Below are 19413 nucleotides of genomic sequence, written 5' to 3' on the forward strand. Positions count from 1 at the left end.
ATATTTTAAAAAATGACCACTCCACCTAAATTTATTGACTTATTCAGAGACATATGAATTAGGAAAAAATTATTTTATAGAGTTAGAAAAAAAATAGCAAAATTTACCTGGAAGAATAAAATGTCAAGCATATCAGGGGATCAATGAAAAAAAATGTGAAGGTGGCTTCGCAGTACCAATCATGAACTGCATTACAAAGTAGTAATCATCAAAATAATCTAGTACTGGCTAACAGGGTAGTGTAACAGTGGAATAGATTGGATACATAAAACACAGTAGTGAATGACCATAATAATCTAGTATTTGACAAATCTAAAGAGTCAAGATTTGGTGGGGTAGGAACTCACTATTTCACAAACATTGCTGGAAAAATTAGAAAGTAGTTTGGCAAAAAACAGGTATAGATCAATATTTCATACCATGTATCAATATAAGGTAAAAATTGTTATATGATTTAGACAAAATGGTGACTATCATAAACTAATTAGAAGGGCATGGAATCTGACAGAAAAGAAAAAAACAAATGTTGGAGAGATATTCTGGAGAGCTATGTGGAACTATACTCAAAAGGCTATAAAACTGCATACTCTTTGATCCAGCAAGACTACTACTAGATTGGTGTCCCAAAGAGATCAAAGAAAATGGAAAAGGACCTACTGTATATATATACAAAAATATTTATAGCAGCCCATTTTGTGGTGGCAAAGAATTGAAATGGAGGGGGTGTCCATCAAATGGGGAATGGCTTAACATTGTGAGGGAATACTATTGTGCTGTAAGAAATGATGAACAGGAAACTTTCAGAAAAACCTGGCAAGACTTACTTGAACTTATGTAAAGTAAAATGAGTAGAACTAGGAGAACATTGTACCCAGGAACAGCAATAATGTAAGATGATATGTGGACGATTTAGCTATTCTCAGCAATGTAATGATCCAAGAAAAATTTAGAGGACTTGTGATGAAAAATCCCATTTACCTACAGAAAAAGAACTTGATGGACTCTGAATACAGACTGAGGCAAACTTTTAAACTTTAATATTCATGGGTTTTTAGTCTGTTTTCTTTTGCCACATGGGTAATATGGAAATATTTGCATGATTGAATATGTATAACCTATATTAAATTGCCTGTCTTCTCAAAGAGAAGGAAAAGAAAGGAGGATGTGAGATAAAGAATGGGGGGGGGGTCACATTTTTTTAAAAATCAAAGTGGTGGTACTGTGAACTGATACAACATTCTGGAGAGCAATATGGAACCAAGCTCAAAGGGCCTTAAAACTATGCATACCCTTTGACCTAGCAATACCACTATTGGGTCTGTATCCCAAAGAGATTGGAGATAAGGGAAAAATTCTATTTGTACAAGAATATTTTTAGCAGCTCTTTTTTTAGTGGTAAAAAAAAAATTGGAAACTATAGGGTTGTCCATCATTTGAAGAATGGATGAACAAGTTTTGGGATATGGTTGTAATTGAATACTATAGCACCACAAGGGATGAAGAACAACAGGATGAGTTCAGAAAAACCTGGAAATACTTATATGAACTGATACAAAGTGAGCAGAACCAAGAGAACAATGTATATAGTAACAGAACTATATTATATGATGATCATCTATGAAGGACTAAACTATTAACAGCATAGCAAGTTCCCAAGACATCCATAAGGGACCCCTGATTATTCGCTTTGATCCAGCCATACCATTGCTGGGTTTGTATCCCAAAGAAATCATAGGGAAAATGACTTATACAATAATATTTATAGCTGAGCTCTCTGTAGTGGCAAAAAACTGGAAAACGAAGGGATGCCCTTCAATTGGGGAATGGCTGAACAAATTGTGGTATATGCTGGTGATGGAATACTTTTGTGCTCAAAGGAATAATAAACTGGAGGAATTCCATGTGAACTGGAATGACCTCCAGGAACTGATGCAGAGTGAAAGGAGCAGAGCCAGAAGAATATTGTATACAGAGACAGATACACTGTGGTAAAATCGAATGTAATGGACTTCTGTACTAGCAGCAATGCAATGATTCAGTACAATTCTGAGGGACCTGTGGAAAAGAGTGCTATCCATATTCAGAGGAAGAACTACAGGAGTAGAAACACAGAAGAAAAACAATTGCTTGAACACATGGGTTAATGCGGACATGATTGGGGATGTAGACTCGAAACGACCACACCAATGCAACTATCAATAATATGGAAATAGGTCTTGATCAATGACACATGTTAAAACCAGTGGAAATGCGAGTTGGCTATGGGGGGGGGGGAGGGGAAAGTTACATGAATCATGTAACCATGGAAAATTTTTCTAAAAAATAAAATTTAAAATGTAAAAAAAAAATATGCTATTCACAGCCAAAGAAGGAACTTTTGGTGTCTGACTGCAGATCAAAGCAAGCCATCTTCCCCTTTATTTGCTTCATAAGTTTTTCATTGTATGTGATATGCTTCTTTCATGGAACACACAAATATGGAAATATATATGCGTTAAAGCATTGGTATAAACTATATCAGACTATTTAACACCTTAATGAGTTGGGAGATAGAACGGAGGGAGAAAATCTGACTCTTGAAAAAGAAAAAAATCAATGTTAAATTTTTTTGTTTACATATGAGAAAAAAGAAAAAACAAACAAAGAGAACAATATAAGGGAAGAGACAGTCCCACCATATTTTAATATGATTAAGATACCATTTGTAAGTGTTTCTAAGTATATTGGCAAAATGGAACACATACACATGAGAGATGGCGAAATGAAAATTAATATTTGACAGGTTAACAAGCAGAAGAGTGATGAAGACTTAATTAGTTCTGTACATTTACCTAGGAAAAGTTCTACAGATGGATGATGAGCTGGTTTGACAAATAAAAATGAAGAGATAACACAGATTGCATGTAGGAAGATAGTGATTTTAGTGATCATAAGTTGTTCAGTGCTGCAGAAGTCCATCTTTTTCTTGAATTACTTGAAGAATCCTAGTGCTAATATAAAGCTACAGTACAGGTAACAGTGTGATGTGCTCTCAAAATTATAACATCCTCTGAGTAACAGAAAAATGCATACGTCAAGTTACCAAGAGAGAACTGATACATCAAAAATATCCTAAGATATCAATAACATATGTGAACAAAAAAGGAGAGAGGCCAATTGATAACTTAGCATTTATATGTGTTAAGCTAAGTGCTATTATTACCTCCATTTTAATTACTTAATTTTATGGTTGAAAATATCTTTTGATTAAAAAACAGGAAATTAGAAACTATTTCAAAAGAGAAATCTGGGAGGTAAAAGGTAACTGAAGCCTTTGCAGTGGAAACACTGATCTCAAGGCATGACAATTAGTTTGTTCCATCCATAAGAATTTTTTCTGATAAACAGTGGCTATTTTCACCTGCAACACAGAGACACTAGTCTCTGAAGTTGCTTTGCAATATGCTTACAAAGACTTCTCTTTCTCAAATTGTCATTGCAATACTGTAGTAACTCTCAGTACAATGCCTGACACATAGTAGGTACTTAATATTTTATTTACTGACTTTTGAAACTCTTTGAAATAAAAACTGAAGCCTCTTCTTCCTGGGCTCTCATGCTTTTGCTCTCCTTCAGAAAACAGGAACTTATATATCATCCCTTTAGACTACAATGCCCAGAAGTCTATACAATCATGCTGTTAGCCATATCTCTTTGCCTGCTAGGATGTTCATACACCTGAAAGACCAGTGACATTTCCTTTCTTACCCAGGATTTGAAATTTTTAAGAATCTTGTCATATTAATTGTAGCATACGTGGCATTTTTTGAGGTTTCTTTGGACTCTTGTATTTTTATACAAGTTCTTAATTATCTCTGTTCTTAAAAAATTTTTTTTAATCAGAAATACTTTAAATTCCTCAATTCCATTAAAGATCCATTTGTCCCCTGTAGTACTATACTGAGCTTTTGTGCAGGGTAAGTTATTCTTGGTTGCAAGTCTCTGTATCATTTATTTTTTGGAATATTGTATTCTAAGACCTTTCATTTTTAGCAGAAGCTTTCATGTCTTGTGAGTTCCTGACATTTGAAGTGCTTTTTTCTGGATGTTTGTGCCATCTTTTCTCCCATGTCAAAGTTCTGGATTGTGGCTATAATATTTCTGGGACTTTCCTAGGGGTTCCTTTCAGAAAATAAACTGCAGTCTTCCTTAACCTCTTTTCCAGGATAGTTATAGCAGATATTTTTATAGTTATGTTTTTTCTCCAATTTTTGATTTCTGTTATTTTTTGCTGTATTACAAAGTTGCTGATTTCTGTTTAGTCTTTCTAGTTTCCAAGAAGTCCAGTATTTGGTAACATTTACCACTTTTTCTTCTAAACTATTAATTCTCCTTCTAATTCTTTCCCTCTACAACTTTCATCTCATTTTTAATCTTGTTTCATTTGTTCTAGTTGTTCTATGGAATTACTGTCTACTACTAGAGTTGTAATAATTTTGTTGGTGGATTACCCCTCTCTCCAGCTGTAATTCCTCACTCAGGGTTCTGTGCTAGGACCAGACCCCATTGGGCTTTTAGGTGGGTTATAGTCCCCACAGTGCCTAGGATGATCTTGATTCTACTGGGGTTAAGCCCACTTGGATTTTTGAAGTATAGTATGATGAATTTTCAAGGTCCTCTTAAGCAACTTAGTTGTAAGTGTTGGGAACATTATAGATTTATGGCCTGGTGAACCCTGGTCTGATCTGAGCAGAGTTATGCTCAGATCCTTGTCTGCTGCCTGGTAGAGCTGTCAGGGCTTTATTATGTAAGTTTTGAATTGTGATTGCTGTTACCTCCATACACACTTCCATACACAAAACTGGGCATGCTACATATATCTCTGGCTGCTCTTCAGTAGTGCTATGCCCTGTACTCATGCTGCCTTTCTAATTGTCTTTGGGTTTTTTATTGACGTTCTTGTGCAGTTCTGGGGTCTTAGTGGATTTCTTGCTCATTAAATGGTCTGGTGTCAACTTCAGGGTCTTGACGGATAAAGTCTGTGAAAAATGGGTAGTGTATCTCCCATTCAGGTAGCCATTTTGGCCAGCTATGTATTATCCCTTTTTTACAGATAAGGAAACAAAAGATGAGAGACATTTAAGTGACTTGTTAGCATCATGCCACTGAATGTCTGAGACAAGATTGAAATTTGGTCCTTTTTAACTCCAAATCTGACATTCTAGCCACAATTAGATAGTAAAAGTGCTACCTTTTATAATCTCAAACTGTTAAGAAACGGAGCAAATTTTCCTGTAATTTTTTTAATCCTTTATTGTGGAATTAGGAAAAATATAGGCAAGAAGTATAGAATATATGATGAAAAGGCATGAAGAAGTTGTAATCAATGAGAACAAGTTGCTCCAAATCAGAGAAGGGAGACTCTTTTTACTAGAAGCTTATACAATCTGAGAAATAAAACTCACATCTATTCAAAAGAAAAAAAAATCTAAAAAGTAATTTTCAAAGTCCAAATGAGTACCTTCATCATATATGCACAATTGAACCCGGCCCTTTTCTACTACTGTAGGAAAGGGCTTTCATGAAATCCCATAATCAAAAAATATCATTGCCTGATGACCAAAATTATAGCAAAATATCAGTATACTGATCAGTATACAAGTGTTAAATGGATTGTACCTCTGGTCCTGTAACTTTACTTGAAGTTGGAACAGCTAATGTGTTAGGAAATACCAGACACTGTGCTCAACTGGAATAACCATTAAAAACCCAGGGTCACATCCACAACATGCAGCAGCATCAGAAAACTTTTAGGATGGATTTCATTATGGCAAAATATATCAAGTATCTGGCCAATCTAAGCCTCTTAAATCCTGATAAGGTAATGTCTAGCACATAACATTTCTTCATGTAATTTAGTATTAATCTGATTTCTGTTACCATTCATTTTTTCCAAAGCCCAGATTCACTACATTCAAAGTTTTTCTGGTCTTTTATTCTTTATTAAGGAGTTAGATAGGGGAAAGGACCTACTTGTACAAAAATATTTATAGCTGCTCTTTTTTCGGAGGCAAAGAATTGGAAATTAAAGGGATGTCTCTGAATTGGGGAATGGTTGAACAAATTATGGTATATGATGGTTATGAAATACTATTTTGCTGTTTAAGAATGATTAACAGAATGATTTCAGAAAGAGCTACAAAGACTGTCATGGACTGATGTAGAACGAAATAAGCAGAACCAGGAAAACATTGTACACAATAACAGCAATACTGTGAAATGATCAACTGTGATAAACTTAGCTATTGTTTTATTTATTTATTTTTAAGAAATCCTTATCTTCCACCTTTGAATTAATATTATGCATTGGTTCCAAGGCAGAAGAGTGGTAAGGGCTAGGCAATGAGGGTTAAATGACTTGCCCAGGGTCAAATAGGTAGGTAGTGTCTGAGGCCAGATCTGAACCTTGGACCTCCCATCTCTAGGCCTGGCTCTCAATCCACTGAGCTACCCAGCTATCCCTAAACTTAGCTATTACTGGCAATACAATGATCCAGGACAATTCTGAGGGACTTATGACAAAATGATCATGAAGTAGAAATGATGCCACTTCATCAGCCAGGGGGTTCAGAAAGACTGCTCTCTTTTACAATCTGTGAAAGAAGAGAGGAAAAGAAGAAATAATCTGATATATCTGCTGAGAAAGAACTGCTGGGAATCAGAATGCAGGTGAAAGTGTATGATTCTTTAATTATTTATTTGGGTTTATGTTTTGGAGTTTTTGTTTTGTAAAAACAAAAAATATGGAAAATGTTTTCCATGATAATACATGTATAATGAATCACCAACCAGCATCAGGAGGGGGAAGGGAAAAGAGGGAGATAAGTTCAATCATATAACTTAGGAAAATTTGTGTAGAAATTTGTTATTACATGTAATTGGGGTGTGTGTGTATGTGTGTAATAAATAAAAAAATATTAAGGTGTTGGCTCTCCTGCTTTTCCATCTCTATGGAAATAAGCCCTTTTTGTGATATATCAGAAAAAGTGATAGGCATAGTACCAAGTGCAAATATGTTAGCTCATTTTCAGCAAATCCAGGGCAATTAGCTAATTTTATTTGACTCATTGTTTGGATGGGAATCAAACTATAAGAGTCTAACTAATAACAATGAAACTTAGAGAATGCTTCTGCTAAGTTCTGAGTCAGCACGCTCTGATCTTTTCTTGAATATATGTCGAATTAAGAAGTCTATGAAGAGTTAGGAGAATGTGAAAAACCCTAAGTCTTTCTATGGACTGCTTTGGGAAAGAAAAAGTTACCCCTATACTCTTTCTGAGAATTTTTGAAAGGGAAGACCTTAGGTAAAATGAAAACTTGGGAGATGGAAGTTATTTTTCCAACCTTTTAATCTCTTCAGCTTTAAGTATTAAGGAAATACTAAGATTCCCAGCAGCACTTTTACCTAGATACCGGAGCACAGCTTCCAAAGGCTTTCGTACCACTTGTTTTAATACCAGAGGATTCTGGGAGGCTTCTGGTAATCGGGCAGTACCTGTCAAGACAATATTTGACAGTTAGATATATTGATGTCCTATATGTTTATTCTACTATTATTCAATTATACCAACTATGATATTAAATAATTCATATCAGGATTGATTTGCAACTATATTTTGAGAAAATATATATATTAGGAGATTAAAGAATTGGAATGAGAAAGAATGGTAGTCAGTTAAACAAATAAGCATTTATAAAGCACCTACTATGTGCCAGGCATTGAACTAAAGGGCTGGGGATACAAAGAAGGGAAAAGATAGTCACTGCCTTCATAATCTAAATGGAGAAACAACATGCCAACAACTATACATAAGATTCATAGGAAATAATAATTAACAGAGGGAAGACATTAGAATTAATTAAGAAGGTAAAATTTTGGTTGGGACTTGAAGTCAGCCAGGGAAGCCAGAAGGTTGAGAATAGGAGTGAGAACATTCAAGGCATGAGGAACAAGAAGAGAAAATGCCTGGAGCCCAAAGATAGAGGAATATATTGTTTGTGGAACAGTCAGGGGTCAGTGTCACTGGATCAAAATGTATGTAGAGGGAGGTGGGGAGAAAGTGTAAGGTATAAGAAGATGAGAAATGGTAGAGAACATTTAAGTAAAGATCTATACACGTGATATTTCATGTGAGAATATTGTATAGACCTATTGAAACAGAGTAAGAAAATAGATGAAGTTCCTGGGAATAAGATCACAAGCCTGACATAGTTATCCTGACAATTTCTGGAGTTCCTACTGTGCTAAAAGCATAGTAGCTAATAAACTCTAGATTGCTTCAACTGCTGTTTTGGACCTAATTCTGAAAAAGGAAAAAATGATCAGTGAAGTGGAAATGATGCCATTTCATCAAAAATGGATCAGAGATTGACTGCCGTCTTTTACAATCTGTGAAAGAAGAGAGGACAAGAAGAAATAATCTGATACGCACCCTAGATTTTGAGAGAGTATGCTTGAAAAGGCTAAAAAGTTTAAATAAGATTTTATAGTACAAAATTCCGCTAGTACAGTCATCCCAGAGAGAATGGAAAACTCTCAAGAATATAAAATTCTAAATAAAAGAGGAAAAATTACGAGGAAAAAAGAAAGTAAACTCAAGAAACTGACTTTCATGGGAGACCACAAACCAACTTAGATTTGAAAAAATTTATGAAGAAATGATGAAAACAAAGGTAAATTAAAAGAGTATTAATATCAAAAAGTAGTAAGGTCTTGTAAGAAAAGTTTTCAGGATGGCAAATATTTAAAATAAGCTGAGGCTGGTCATGGACATAAGGACAACAAAAGCATTAGGAAGACCAAAACATTAATAGTATTGTGTAGGGTGGATGGAATAACAACAACCAATGAAAATAACAGTTGCTACATACAGAGAAGCAGAATTAAAATCTTTTTATTTCTGTTCCCTTTTCCAAGAAAAATTAGTTACCTAAGATAAATAAATAAAACTAGTTACCCTTAATAAGTTTGAGTGACCAAGTCCAAAAGAAGTATCTTAAAGAACACTGAAAGATTAGTGTATATGATTACTGTTCTGTCAGTCTTTTTAAGACAGCAAAGAATGTTTTAGAAAAGAGCAAATGTAGCTCTATTTTTAAAAAAAGGTAGGGGGAAGTGTTTATTACCCAACAGATTAAATTTAACTCCTAGAAAGATTCTAGAAAGGTATGAAATATTTAGAAATAGAACATGTCATCCTGGAATAACTTTGTTCTTTCCTAGGAGGGTTAATGGGTAAATCAGGGAAAGCTATGGACACAGCTTTTTAGAAAAGTAATGGATAAACTATAATGCTGCCTTTATACACAAAATAGGAAGAACGGGGCTAGACAATGGTATAGTTATTTGAATTTGGAACTGGTTGGATGACCAGATTTAAATATTAACTGGTAGGAATTTTGCCTTTACCTCTAATGGAGTACTTCAGGGATCTGTCGCCTTTGCTTGTGTGCTGTTTAACATTTTTATCAATGACCTGGATGAATGAGACATGAAGATGGGAGGAATAGACATTGTATTGTATGATTGTCTTAATAAGCTATAATAATGGATCATTTAATAAGATCAAATTTCAAACAGATTAATGTAAAACTGAATATGATTTCAGAAAATCAGCTTTTCAGGTAGAAGATGAACAAGGTACAGCAAGATTATCTAGCTTTTTGGATAAAGATCTGAAGTTTTTAGGTTCAATGACAATACTGTGATGTAGCCTTAGGCTGCATTAAGAAACTTAAGCACAACAATGGAGGTGACTGAATCTACTCTGTTCAAATTAGGATCGTATTAGAACTCTACATGTCCAGAGAAGGGAAATAAGAATATAAGGAAATAGAGACCTTACTACATGTACTGGGATTAGCAGAGCAAATAGGAATGTTTAGTTTGGAAAAGAGAAAACTTAGGAAATGATAGGTGTATTTAGGTTTCTGAAAGTCTATCATGGAAAAGAAGGAGTCTTGTTATTTTTGACTTAAGACAATGAGTGAACACTGTAAAGAAACAGATTTGGCTCAAAGCAAGGAAAATTAACAATTAGATAAAAAAATGGCTACTTTTGTGGGTAATGGTCCCCTCAATAGTCCTTTAAGTTAAGATTTGTTTATAAATCCTTAGGGATTTTCAATAAATAAGAGGTCACTCCCTATATGAATGTGGAAAGGACTAAATAGCCTCTGGAATCCTTTTTAATTGAAACTTTATGTGATCCTTTCCTCTACATGGCTTCATCATCTTCGAGAATTATCAATAGTTACATCAAATGAAAAGTCCCATTAACTGTTCTTGTATAATTTAAAGTAAACAATAAATATTTAGCAAAGAGTTATCACGGAATGTTCCTTCCCTTCAGTAGGGAAACCTTCTATTCTTAAGTTATAGGTGGAAAATATTAGAATTAGAACAAAGAAGATGGAAAAACAGTTCTATTCACACAAAGAATTATAGCCAGACAATTTTTATGACTTGTAAATAACGTTAAGAAATATTTAGGGAGCAGCTATGTGCCTCAGTAGACAGAGAGCCAGGCTTTAAGACAGGAGGTCCAGATTGAAATCTAGTCTCAGACACTTCCTAGCTGCGAGACCCTGAGCAAGTCACAACTTCCATTGCCTAGCCCTTACTGCTCTTCTGCCTCAGAACCAATACACAGTATTAATTCTAATATGGAAGGTAAAGGTTTGAAAAAAAATTTTTTTTAAGAGATTTAGCTAAACTCTTGAAGCCTAAGGAAATCTTACATTCCGCTTTGATAGCAGCGCTGTTGATAGGCATGTAAGGGTGTCTTGCTGCATGCCAAGGACGCAATATATCTCGACAGAGGCGTCTGGCAATCCTTGTCAGTTTGGTTGTATGTAGGTAGAAGGCTTGTCTTGTCTTCATAGCAAACTTTGGACTCCCACTATTCCGCACAGGGATACCATGAGGACTCTATAATTATGAGGAACACACACAGACACAAAATATTATATGGGGTTTAATCTCACTCTGGAGATGATTTACAAATATTAATATCTTCACTAGAAAAGGACAACATTTTTGGCAAAACTTGAGTCATTCTGGTCATTCAAACCATAAATATACAACATAATACATTGGGCTAAAAGCTCTCTAAGGCTCCTCACAACATTCAACACTTCTATGATTGTATTTGAGAATTTCTAAGTTCTAAAGTTTCTTCAAGAATAACAAACCATTGCATAGAAATGAACCGCTGCCATATGCACCAACTGAGTATCCATGCCAATGACCATTTGCTTTTATGCATTTATTTACTCTCCACATACCATGTTGTTGCGGTTTGGTCCTGGTCTCTCACCATCTAATCGGGTTGGCATTTTCAAGCCACCATATTTCTTCCAATATGTCCAACAAGATGCACAGAGACGACACTGCATATTAGGGGGACCCCAAGAATACCACTGGTAAGACTGTGTGGCTATGGATAACAAAGTTGAAAATATATATATTCTTAAGTGGAACTATTTCAGTAACCATTTACAGATTACCCATGCCATCCCACACACAAAAAAGAAACATTTAGTTGCTCTGAGGAAAACAAAACCCTTAAAAACAAAAGGAAAAAATTGTTAGAAATTTAGTATTAGCATCATTTCTGCCACTAAACAGATTAAAAAGAAAAAATAAAATAAAAATATATGATAAAATGATATCGAAGTAACAGTTTTCTTGATGTCTCAGCACTTGGCATCAGATTAATTCCTAGTAAGATTTAACACATTTGCAACCTATCATCTAGGAGACTCTCTACAGTATGTTTTTAGTTACCAATATCCCTATAAAGAATCTAATGCCTCTAAAGAGTTTACTTAATAGTAATTTCTTTAGGCCTGTAAGAGACTCAGATGCTCATATTCTCAATTATTTTCATTTCTCTTTTCCCCTCTCCTTCCAATATATGTTATGTCCTAATGATCTTTCTATTGAACAAAAACAGAAACTAAACCAAACAAGATACCTTTAGGAGGTTTGTTCTGCAAAGGAAAAAAAGGTAACTATACTGTCAGTTTATCATAGATAGGCTATGTTCTTGAGGCACTTACCATAGCAGCTTTCACAGGCCCGGCCAGCTCCTGGGCTCTGACCCTGTACTCCAGTGCCATTTACAACACCAGCCTTGGCATTATTTACATTAATCTGATTTGGATTTGGCTTGTTACTTAAAAAAAAAAAACACAGGAAGTCATTGTAAATGACATTTGATTTTCCATTTTTAACTCGGATAAAACAGCCCTCAAACCTAACATCCATTTTCCAGCATATATGACAATTGTTAAAAGCCCCCAAAATAATACATGAAGATAACTACGCACACATGCCAAGATTGTTAAAGAAAAAAAATTTTAAACCAATTTAAAATTTCATCATATACAATTGGGAAGATAAAGGGAAAATCTACTTAAACCAACTGCAGAAAAAAAGACTCATTTCTAATAAACTTGTGTCACTTGTGCACGTGACTTAAAGTCAAATTTCATTTCCATCATTTTTTTTCTTTTGACTCACTATTTCCTTTATTTGTACAAAATAGTGAATAATCATACCCTGGCTGAGAAAAAGTGGTGGTTTAGGGTTTAAACAAGTCCTTCTGTCCTGAAGCATCTACTTTGAAGGCTTGGGACTAGAAGCTTTAGCCCCAGCATCTTTTGGTTTGGCGCCCTTAGAGTCAGAGGACTCAGCAGGCTTAGCAACTTTGGCATCGCTGGGCTTTGTAACCTTAGAATCAGACTTGGTGGCCTTGGCTGCTTTGGGATTGAACTTGGTGACCTTGGTGTCAGACTTGGTAGCTTTAGTGACCTTGGTATCAGATTTAGTAGCCTTGGAGCCAGATTTGGTAGCCTTGGGGACAGTGGACTTGGAGGCCTTGGGATCAGTGGGCTTGGTATTCTTGGGGTCAGTGGTTCTGGCAATCTTGGAGTCAAGCTTTGTGATCTTGGAGCCTGGACGTTTGATGCCAACCTCGGGCCTGAACACTTGGTGGTCATCTTGTGGCCAGCATGCCAGGCATTGGCCTTGGAGATCTTGGGCCTGAGGAGCTTGGCCTTGGAGGCTTTGGTGCTCAGAGCCTTAATGGCCTCTGCTCGGGCCTTGATGGCTTTGGCATTGTTGGCCTGCATCTTCTTCATTCTTCAGTCCCTTCTTGTTGTGTTTCTTGGCAAAGTGCACGTTTCTCAGAAATTTGGAATCAACCCTTCAGAGACTCATATCTCTGTGACCTAGGTTTCTTGATGCCATTTCTGTGCCATTTTCGTGATTGGTTGTGGGTGGTGTGGTTCTTAGACTTAGCCATCTTTACACCGAAGCCTGCGCAAACAGGTACTCCACAGACAGGAAGAGAAAGAGAGAGAGAAAGAGGAAAGAAACGCAGAGCAGTGTGGGAAATAAGGGCCACGTGGGAGGAAGCTCCATCATTTCTTGAATTAGATTAACTATGTGACAGGTCCAGGGAATAGGAAACAAAACAAGATAGTACACCCAAGAAATTTATATTCTATTTGGGAAAACATCAGATATTGTTTATTTATTTTTGTGCAAACTAAATTCAGGCATTCCTACCTCTCTATCCCTTAACTAACTTTTCAAATTTCATGGTAATCATTTCAAACTGCCCAATCTCTAAGATTCCTATAAATTCTAACCTCCATTCTTTGGTTTATACTCTTGCTTAAACCCTGTCTGCCAATTCAGAGCTATTACCTCTCTTATATTTGGATTAAAATTGGTCTTCTAAAGAAGATTCTTTCTGATACTGCATCCTGATACTGCAATCCTTGTGTAAGTTTTCAACATCTTATATCATTGGGCAGCTAGTTGATACAGTGCATAGATCACCAAGACTGAAGTCACAAAGCCCTGAGTTTAAATCTGACCTCTAATGCTTTTTAGTGTGTGACCCAGGGAAAGTTACTTAACCTATTTTTGCCTCAGTTTCCTCATCTGTAAGATGGGGATAATTATAGCACCTACTTCCCCAGGTTGTTGTGAAGGTCAAATAAGATAATAAATATAAAATTCTTAGCATAGTGCCTGGTGTAAAGTAAGTGCTATTATTAGGGTTATTAGCCTTTATTATTATTGTTACCATCATAATAAATTCCAAATGAACATCAGACCATATTATTTAGAAAAATAAACATATCACATACCTTTCACAGCTATGTAATAATCAAACTTGGTATAGAAGTGATAATATGATAAAATAGGTAATTATGATTAAGTAATTTTAAAAAGCTTCGGCATGAAGAAAAACCACTGCAAATATATTGATAAGGAATGTGGTTGAGTGAGGAAATGTATTTGTTTTAAATATCTCTAAGAGACTTTGATATCCAAGACATAGAGAGAACAGAAATATAGCAAACCAAAAGGCATTTCCCAATAGAGAACTAACAAAAGATAGTAATAAATATTTCTAAATGAATTGCAAACTAATAACTATACTTTTTAAATGTCCCAAATCATTAAAATTAAAGAGACATGCAAATTAAAGCAATTCAAAGATTTCATCTCTCATCCAGCAAATTGATAGATATCAAAAGTCAATGTTGGAGGGATAGTGGAAAGATAGGCACATCATTGCACTGCTGGTGGAGCTCTGAATTAGTCCAGTCATTAAGGAAAATAATATGGAATTATGTGATGAAAGCTACTAAAATGTCCCGATATATTCTCTGACCCTGAAATTCCAACATAACACATTCGCCCCAAGGAAACCAAGGACAAAAAGAAAAAAACCCACAAAAATAATTATAGGAAGGAGCATTTTTTGTCCTCTCATACTGTGAGATGGATACAAATTGGCCTCTTTTCCTAACCCTTAACACTCAACTGACTGTTTTCCATGCTAGAAAGCACTCCCCTTTTAACCACCTCTTTAGAATCCTTCACTTCTTTATTCAGATCAGGCACAATCTTCTGCATAAAGCCTTTCTTGAGTCAAACTGCTAGTGCCCTCCCTCCCAAATTACCTTGCACTTAACTACTTTGTTTCTATGTGTATTAATTTATTTTATACTACAAATTTGTATTCGTCACTTCCTTTAGTATGTATGCTTATTGTCAGTATGGTCTGTTTCATTCTCTGTACTCTAACACCTAGCATAGTGCCTAGCACATAGTAGGAGGTTAATAAATACTTACTAAAGAATATCAAGGCAATTTAATTTACAAAGTGGAAAGGAAGGGGGTGTAATAGTAACAGATCTTGAACAGTAATCATAAAAAAAACACACACACCTGGTACTGGTTAAGAAATAGAGAGCTTGATCAGGAGAACATTAGGTACACAAATACGCTTAAGGAAATGAGTATAGTAGCCGAGTGTTTAAAAAATCCAAAGATTCTAACTACTGTTGCAAGAATTCACTATTCAGAAATAATGCTGTGGAGGAAATTGGAAAGCAGTTTAGCAGAACCTGGATATTGTGCAAATAGAAAATTTCCTTCACCTGAAATCCATTTACTCAGCATCCTTAAGTTATATGCTCACCTTAAGTCGTCCCTTTTGAGAGATAAATAATGTGGAGACCCATGCTGTGGGGATCTTTATTGGGCTTTGCTTTTGGTAAAGTGCTGCAAGTGTGGGTCTCTGTGCTCTGCTCACTTGGCTGAAAGAATCTCTCTCTCTCTCTCTCTCTCTCTCTCTCTCTCTCTCTCTCTCACTTTATTATCATTAAATCCCATGTAATAAATACTTTGAGTATATTATTCATTTTTACTCTTAATACAGAGCAACACCTTATATCATGTGCCAAGATACACTCTAGAAGGTAAAATAAAACCAATGCAGTTAAAATTAGAAGAGAAGCAGGTAGATGAGAAATAAAAATCTTTGCATCAAGTTTCTCTGATGTATGTCTTATTTGTAATATATAAAAAGAACTAATTAAAATTCATAAAAACAAGAGCCATTCTCCACTTGATAAATAGTCAAAGGATATGAACAGGCAGTTTTCAAGAAGCTCTGAAAAATGTTCTATATCACTATTATTTAGAGAAAAGCAAATGAAAACACTTATCTCCATTCTGAAGAATAGAAACATAGCTATCAAAAAGTTACTTCTATGATAGACTTTTCTGATATGTTGGTTAGTTTTGTCAAAAATTGGTTTCTTTTCCTCTTTTTAAATATTCATTATAGGGTATGGCTCTCTGGGAGGGATGAAGGGAAATAAGTTGATGCTGAACTGTCCTTATGGAAGAGAACTGAATTAACTATCTTTCATTCTTCATGACAGCTAAAGTGAAGACATTATGAGAAGGAATTTTAAGAGAAAAAGAAAAAACTTGAAATGCCACACTGAGGTGAACTCAAATGAAGAAAGAAAAATGAACAGACATTTCTGAGAATTGAGTTAAATGTCATTCTGAGAGGAAATTAATTACATTCTGAAGAGAAGTGAATTTTTGGATTGTGGTTCAAAAGTTTTGGAAAAATTAGATATAACCACTGGTAAGAGAAGTTCAGTCAGTAAGGAAATAATGCCCTCTTTGGTAGGAAAAGCAGAAAATAAGAACATTTAGCAGAAACAAGTGTGGCAACATAATATTGTCAACAAGCACACTGTTTGCCTGCTAAATAATCTGCTAAACATAAACAAACAATTAAATAAATAAATAATATTTCCTCAGGATTTTGACAATAATGTACTATATAAAAATGCAACTTACTAGTTAGGTATATACACTTGCTTTAACTTGCTTTCTGCTTCAGCTGCCTTCAATCGCTTCTGCAAAGAGACACAGAGACAAAGGATTAATAGTCTACAATGGAAGGACAGTGTTTTACCCTATGCCTAAGGTGAATCTTCCTGACCCTTAGCACCCTACTCAATGAATCAATAAGTGATGGCAACTAACTCACTCAATGTGAAGTACAAGGGGGAGTGAAGAACTGAGAAATCCCTGGTTACCCTACACCAGTGATTCCCAAAGTGGGCTCTACTGCTCCCTGGTGGGTGTTGCAGCGATCCAGGAAAGCAGTGATGGCCACAGGTGCATTTATCTTTCCTATTAATTGCTATTAAAATTAAAAAAAATTAATTTCCAAGGGGCTAAGTAATATTTTTTCTGGAAAGGGGGCGGTAGGCCAAAAAAGTTTGGGAACCACTGCCCTACACCATTACTAGATAAATGGAAGAAATAATTATGACGTAAGAAGTGAGAAGGAAAATTAGATTTTTTGTCCTGATGAAAGAAATGGATATGAGTATGTTATTAAGATGCTTTCAGAGAGCAATAATCAGTTTTCCTTAAAGGTTAAAGGTAAGCTTTAGCTATACTCTGGTTATCTAAACCCTGGGACTAAAAAGAAAATGATCAATTGTCTGTTTGAGACGAATAAAGGAAAAACAGAAGTAAGGACACAAGAGTCCATTAGGCATATACCTGGACCAGTAGAACCATGAACACTTTCTGATTTAGCAAATTCTTAAACTTTTAAGTCAAATCACAGCCCAATTCTGATGCAATTGATGTTCATTATGAGAAAAAAAATGAGAGAAGAGATAAATAACTTTTAGATAAAAATCATAGCAAGCCATAAAGACTAAAACTTCATTCTTAATAGTTTCTCTATATTGGTTCCAATATAATTCCTCCCTTTTTCTAAAGTCAAATGTCTTTCCTCAGTGGGCAGCTACCATTACTTCCTGATGTAGATGTGATCCGTATACACCAGACCCATAAAAGGACAAGAATGAGAGTTGATCTAAAAGGCTCTGACTCCCAGTAACATATGAACAGCTATCTTAAGTAAAAGCAGCCAGTTACAATTCTTTCACATCTCAGTGTCAGTATATGTAGCATTGTAGATATTTTCAGATTTCTTTTCTAAAGTGTATTTTAAAGAAAAATAAAAGGGAAAATAAAGTATTTAACACAACTCTCAGTTTCCTCTTACAGTTTTTTTCTTTCTTAGACATATATGAATTTAGTATAAACTTTGGAGAAGTATTACAAGTGACAAAGCATTGTCAAACATCTACACTTATCTGTGCACAACTAAAGGTGGTGTTCTTATAACTATTAAAGGAAGTTTTTGCTTTAAACAGGGTATGGAAAAGGAAAATAATACCAGAGATTTTACTGGAGATTTTAAGGCCTGATTTAGTCCCAATAAGGGTTTTCCTCATATCCCTCACACTCAGAAAAGGTAAATGAGGAATCTTTTATTGTGAAAGAGAAAGGGAGAAAGAAAAGGAGAATGAGTATATATGAGAAACAAAAGTACCAAAGACCAGAGAAATAAAAAGTCCTGGAGCACACACCCAATACACTTTAAAAGCATCCTAATGAATTTTCCTCAGACATGAAAGAACAGCAAAAATACCCCAAGTGAAGTAGTACTCATTTTTCACTTAAAAGAACATAATTCTTGTGAAGAAACACATCAAATTATATCTGAATACCAAAGCATTCTTACCTGCTGAACATATCTGTCTGTTGTTTTCCACATGTAATAGTATTCAATGATGCTGGTTAAGGACTTCCATGGAAGCTAGAAAAATAGAAAGCTCCTGTCATATAATCAAGGTGGCAATTGAAAAAAAGTGTCAACTTGTATATATATTAAGTAGGTAGCATAATTTATGCCATGTACCCATGGTATCAAGGTCCAAAAAAAGGAGAATTCCAGTTATTGTCTTGGAAGTTAGTCCAGTTATTGTTCATTGGGAAAAAGACACTCATAGAATCTTAACACATTCAAAAAGGAATATGCATTATCATGAAATAAAAAGGACCCTCCAGAGGGAGAATCTATTATTTCCTGATATAGCCCATTTTGGAATATACCTCCATTTTGTTGGAAAGTTTTTCCTGAAATTAAACCTAAATTTCATTGCAACTTTTACTCTTTGTTTATGGTTCTGACCTCTGAAACTCAAGAGAAAAGTCTACAACTTTTCCTTGACAGTCCTTCAAATGCTCAAAAACAGCTATCATGGCCATCTTTTCCAGGATAAACATTCTCCATTTCCTTCAATCTATTTTCATATGAATTATCTAGTAAATGCCTTTTACCATATAGACTACCCTCTCCTCTTGATATTCTCCAGCTTCTACTTTTAGCTTCAGTTGGAGAAAAGAGCTGAAGAAGAAAGACTTGAGGTGAAAAAGAAGAGTGAAAAGTGTGTCTGAATTCTACTTGAAGCTTGTGAGAAACAAAGGACAAGAAGCTGGACTGAGGTGGATCAAAAGGGATAAAAAAGCTTGAACGCATGGGTCGGGGTGGACATGACTGAGGGTGTAGACTCGAAACTACCACACCACTGCAACTACCAACAATTTGGAAATTGGTCTTGTTCAAGGACACATGACAAAACTAGTGGAAATGCGCATCGGCCAAGGGTGGG

The 19413-nt window shown here is 35.3% G+C and overlaps 1 protein-coding gene and 1 pseudogene across 1 annotated transcript in view; both read right to left on the minus strand.

Moving 5' to 3' along the window:
• Positions 1–19413, minus strand: part of MTA1 (metastasis associated 1) — a 138245-nt gene that overhangs the window by 30150 nt on the left and 88682 nt on the right. Inside the window, exons 9-14 of the mRNA XM_044664721.1 lie at positions 18483–18557; positions 16730–16788; positions 12103–12218; positions 11315–11477; positions 10780–10967; positions 7445–7534 (exon numbers count right to left, since the gene is read on the minus strand). Coding sequence (XP_044520656.1) covers positions 7445–7534; positions 10780–10967; positions 11315–11477; positions 12103–12218; positions 16730–16788; positions 18483–18557 — 691 coding nt within the window. The remainder of the gene's footprint in view (positions 1–7444; positions 7535–10779; positions 10968–11314; positions 11478–12102; positions 12219–16729; positions 16789–18482; positions 18558–19413) is intronic.
• On the minus strand, positions 12573–13388 carry LOC123237659 (annotated as a pseudogene).

This window comes from Gracilinanus agilis, chromosome 2 (assembly GCF_016433145.1).
Source record: "Gracilinanus agilis isolate LMUSP501 chromosome 2, AgileGrace, whole genome shotgun sequence".
NCBI classification, from domain to species: Eukaryota; Metazoa; Chordata; class Mammalia; order Didelphimorphia; family Didelphidae; genus Gracilinanus; species Gracilinanus agilis.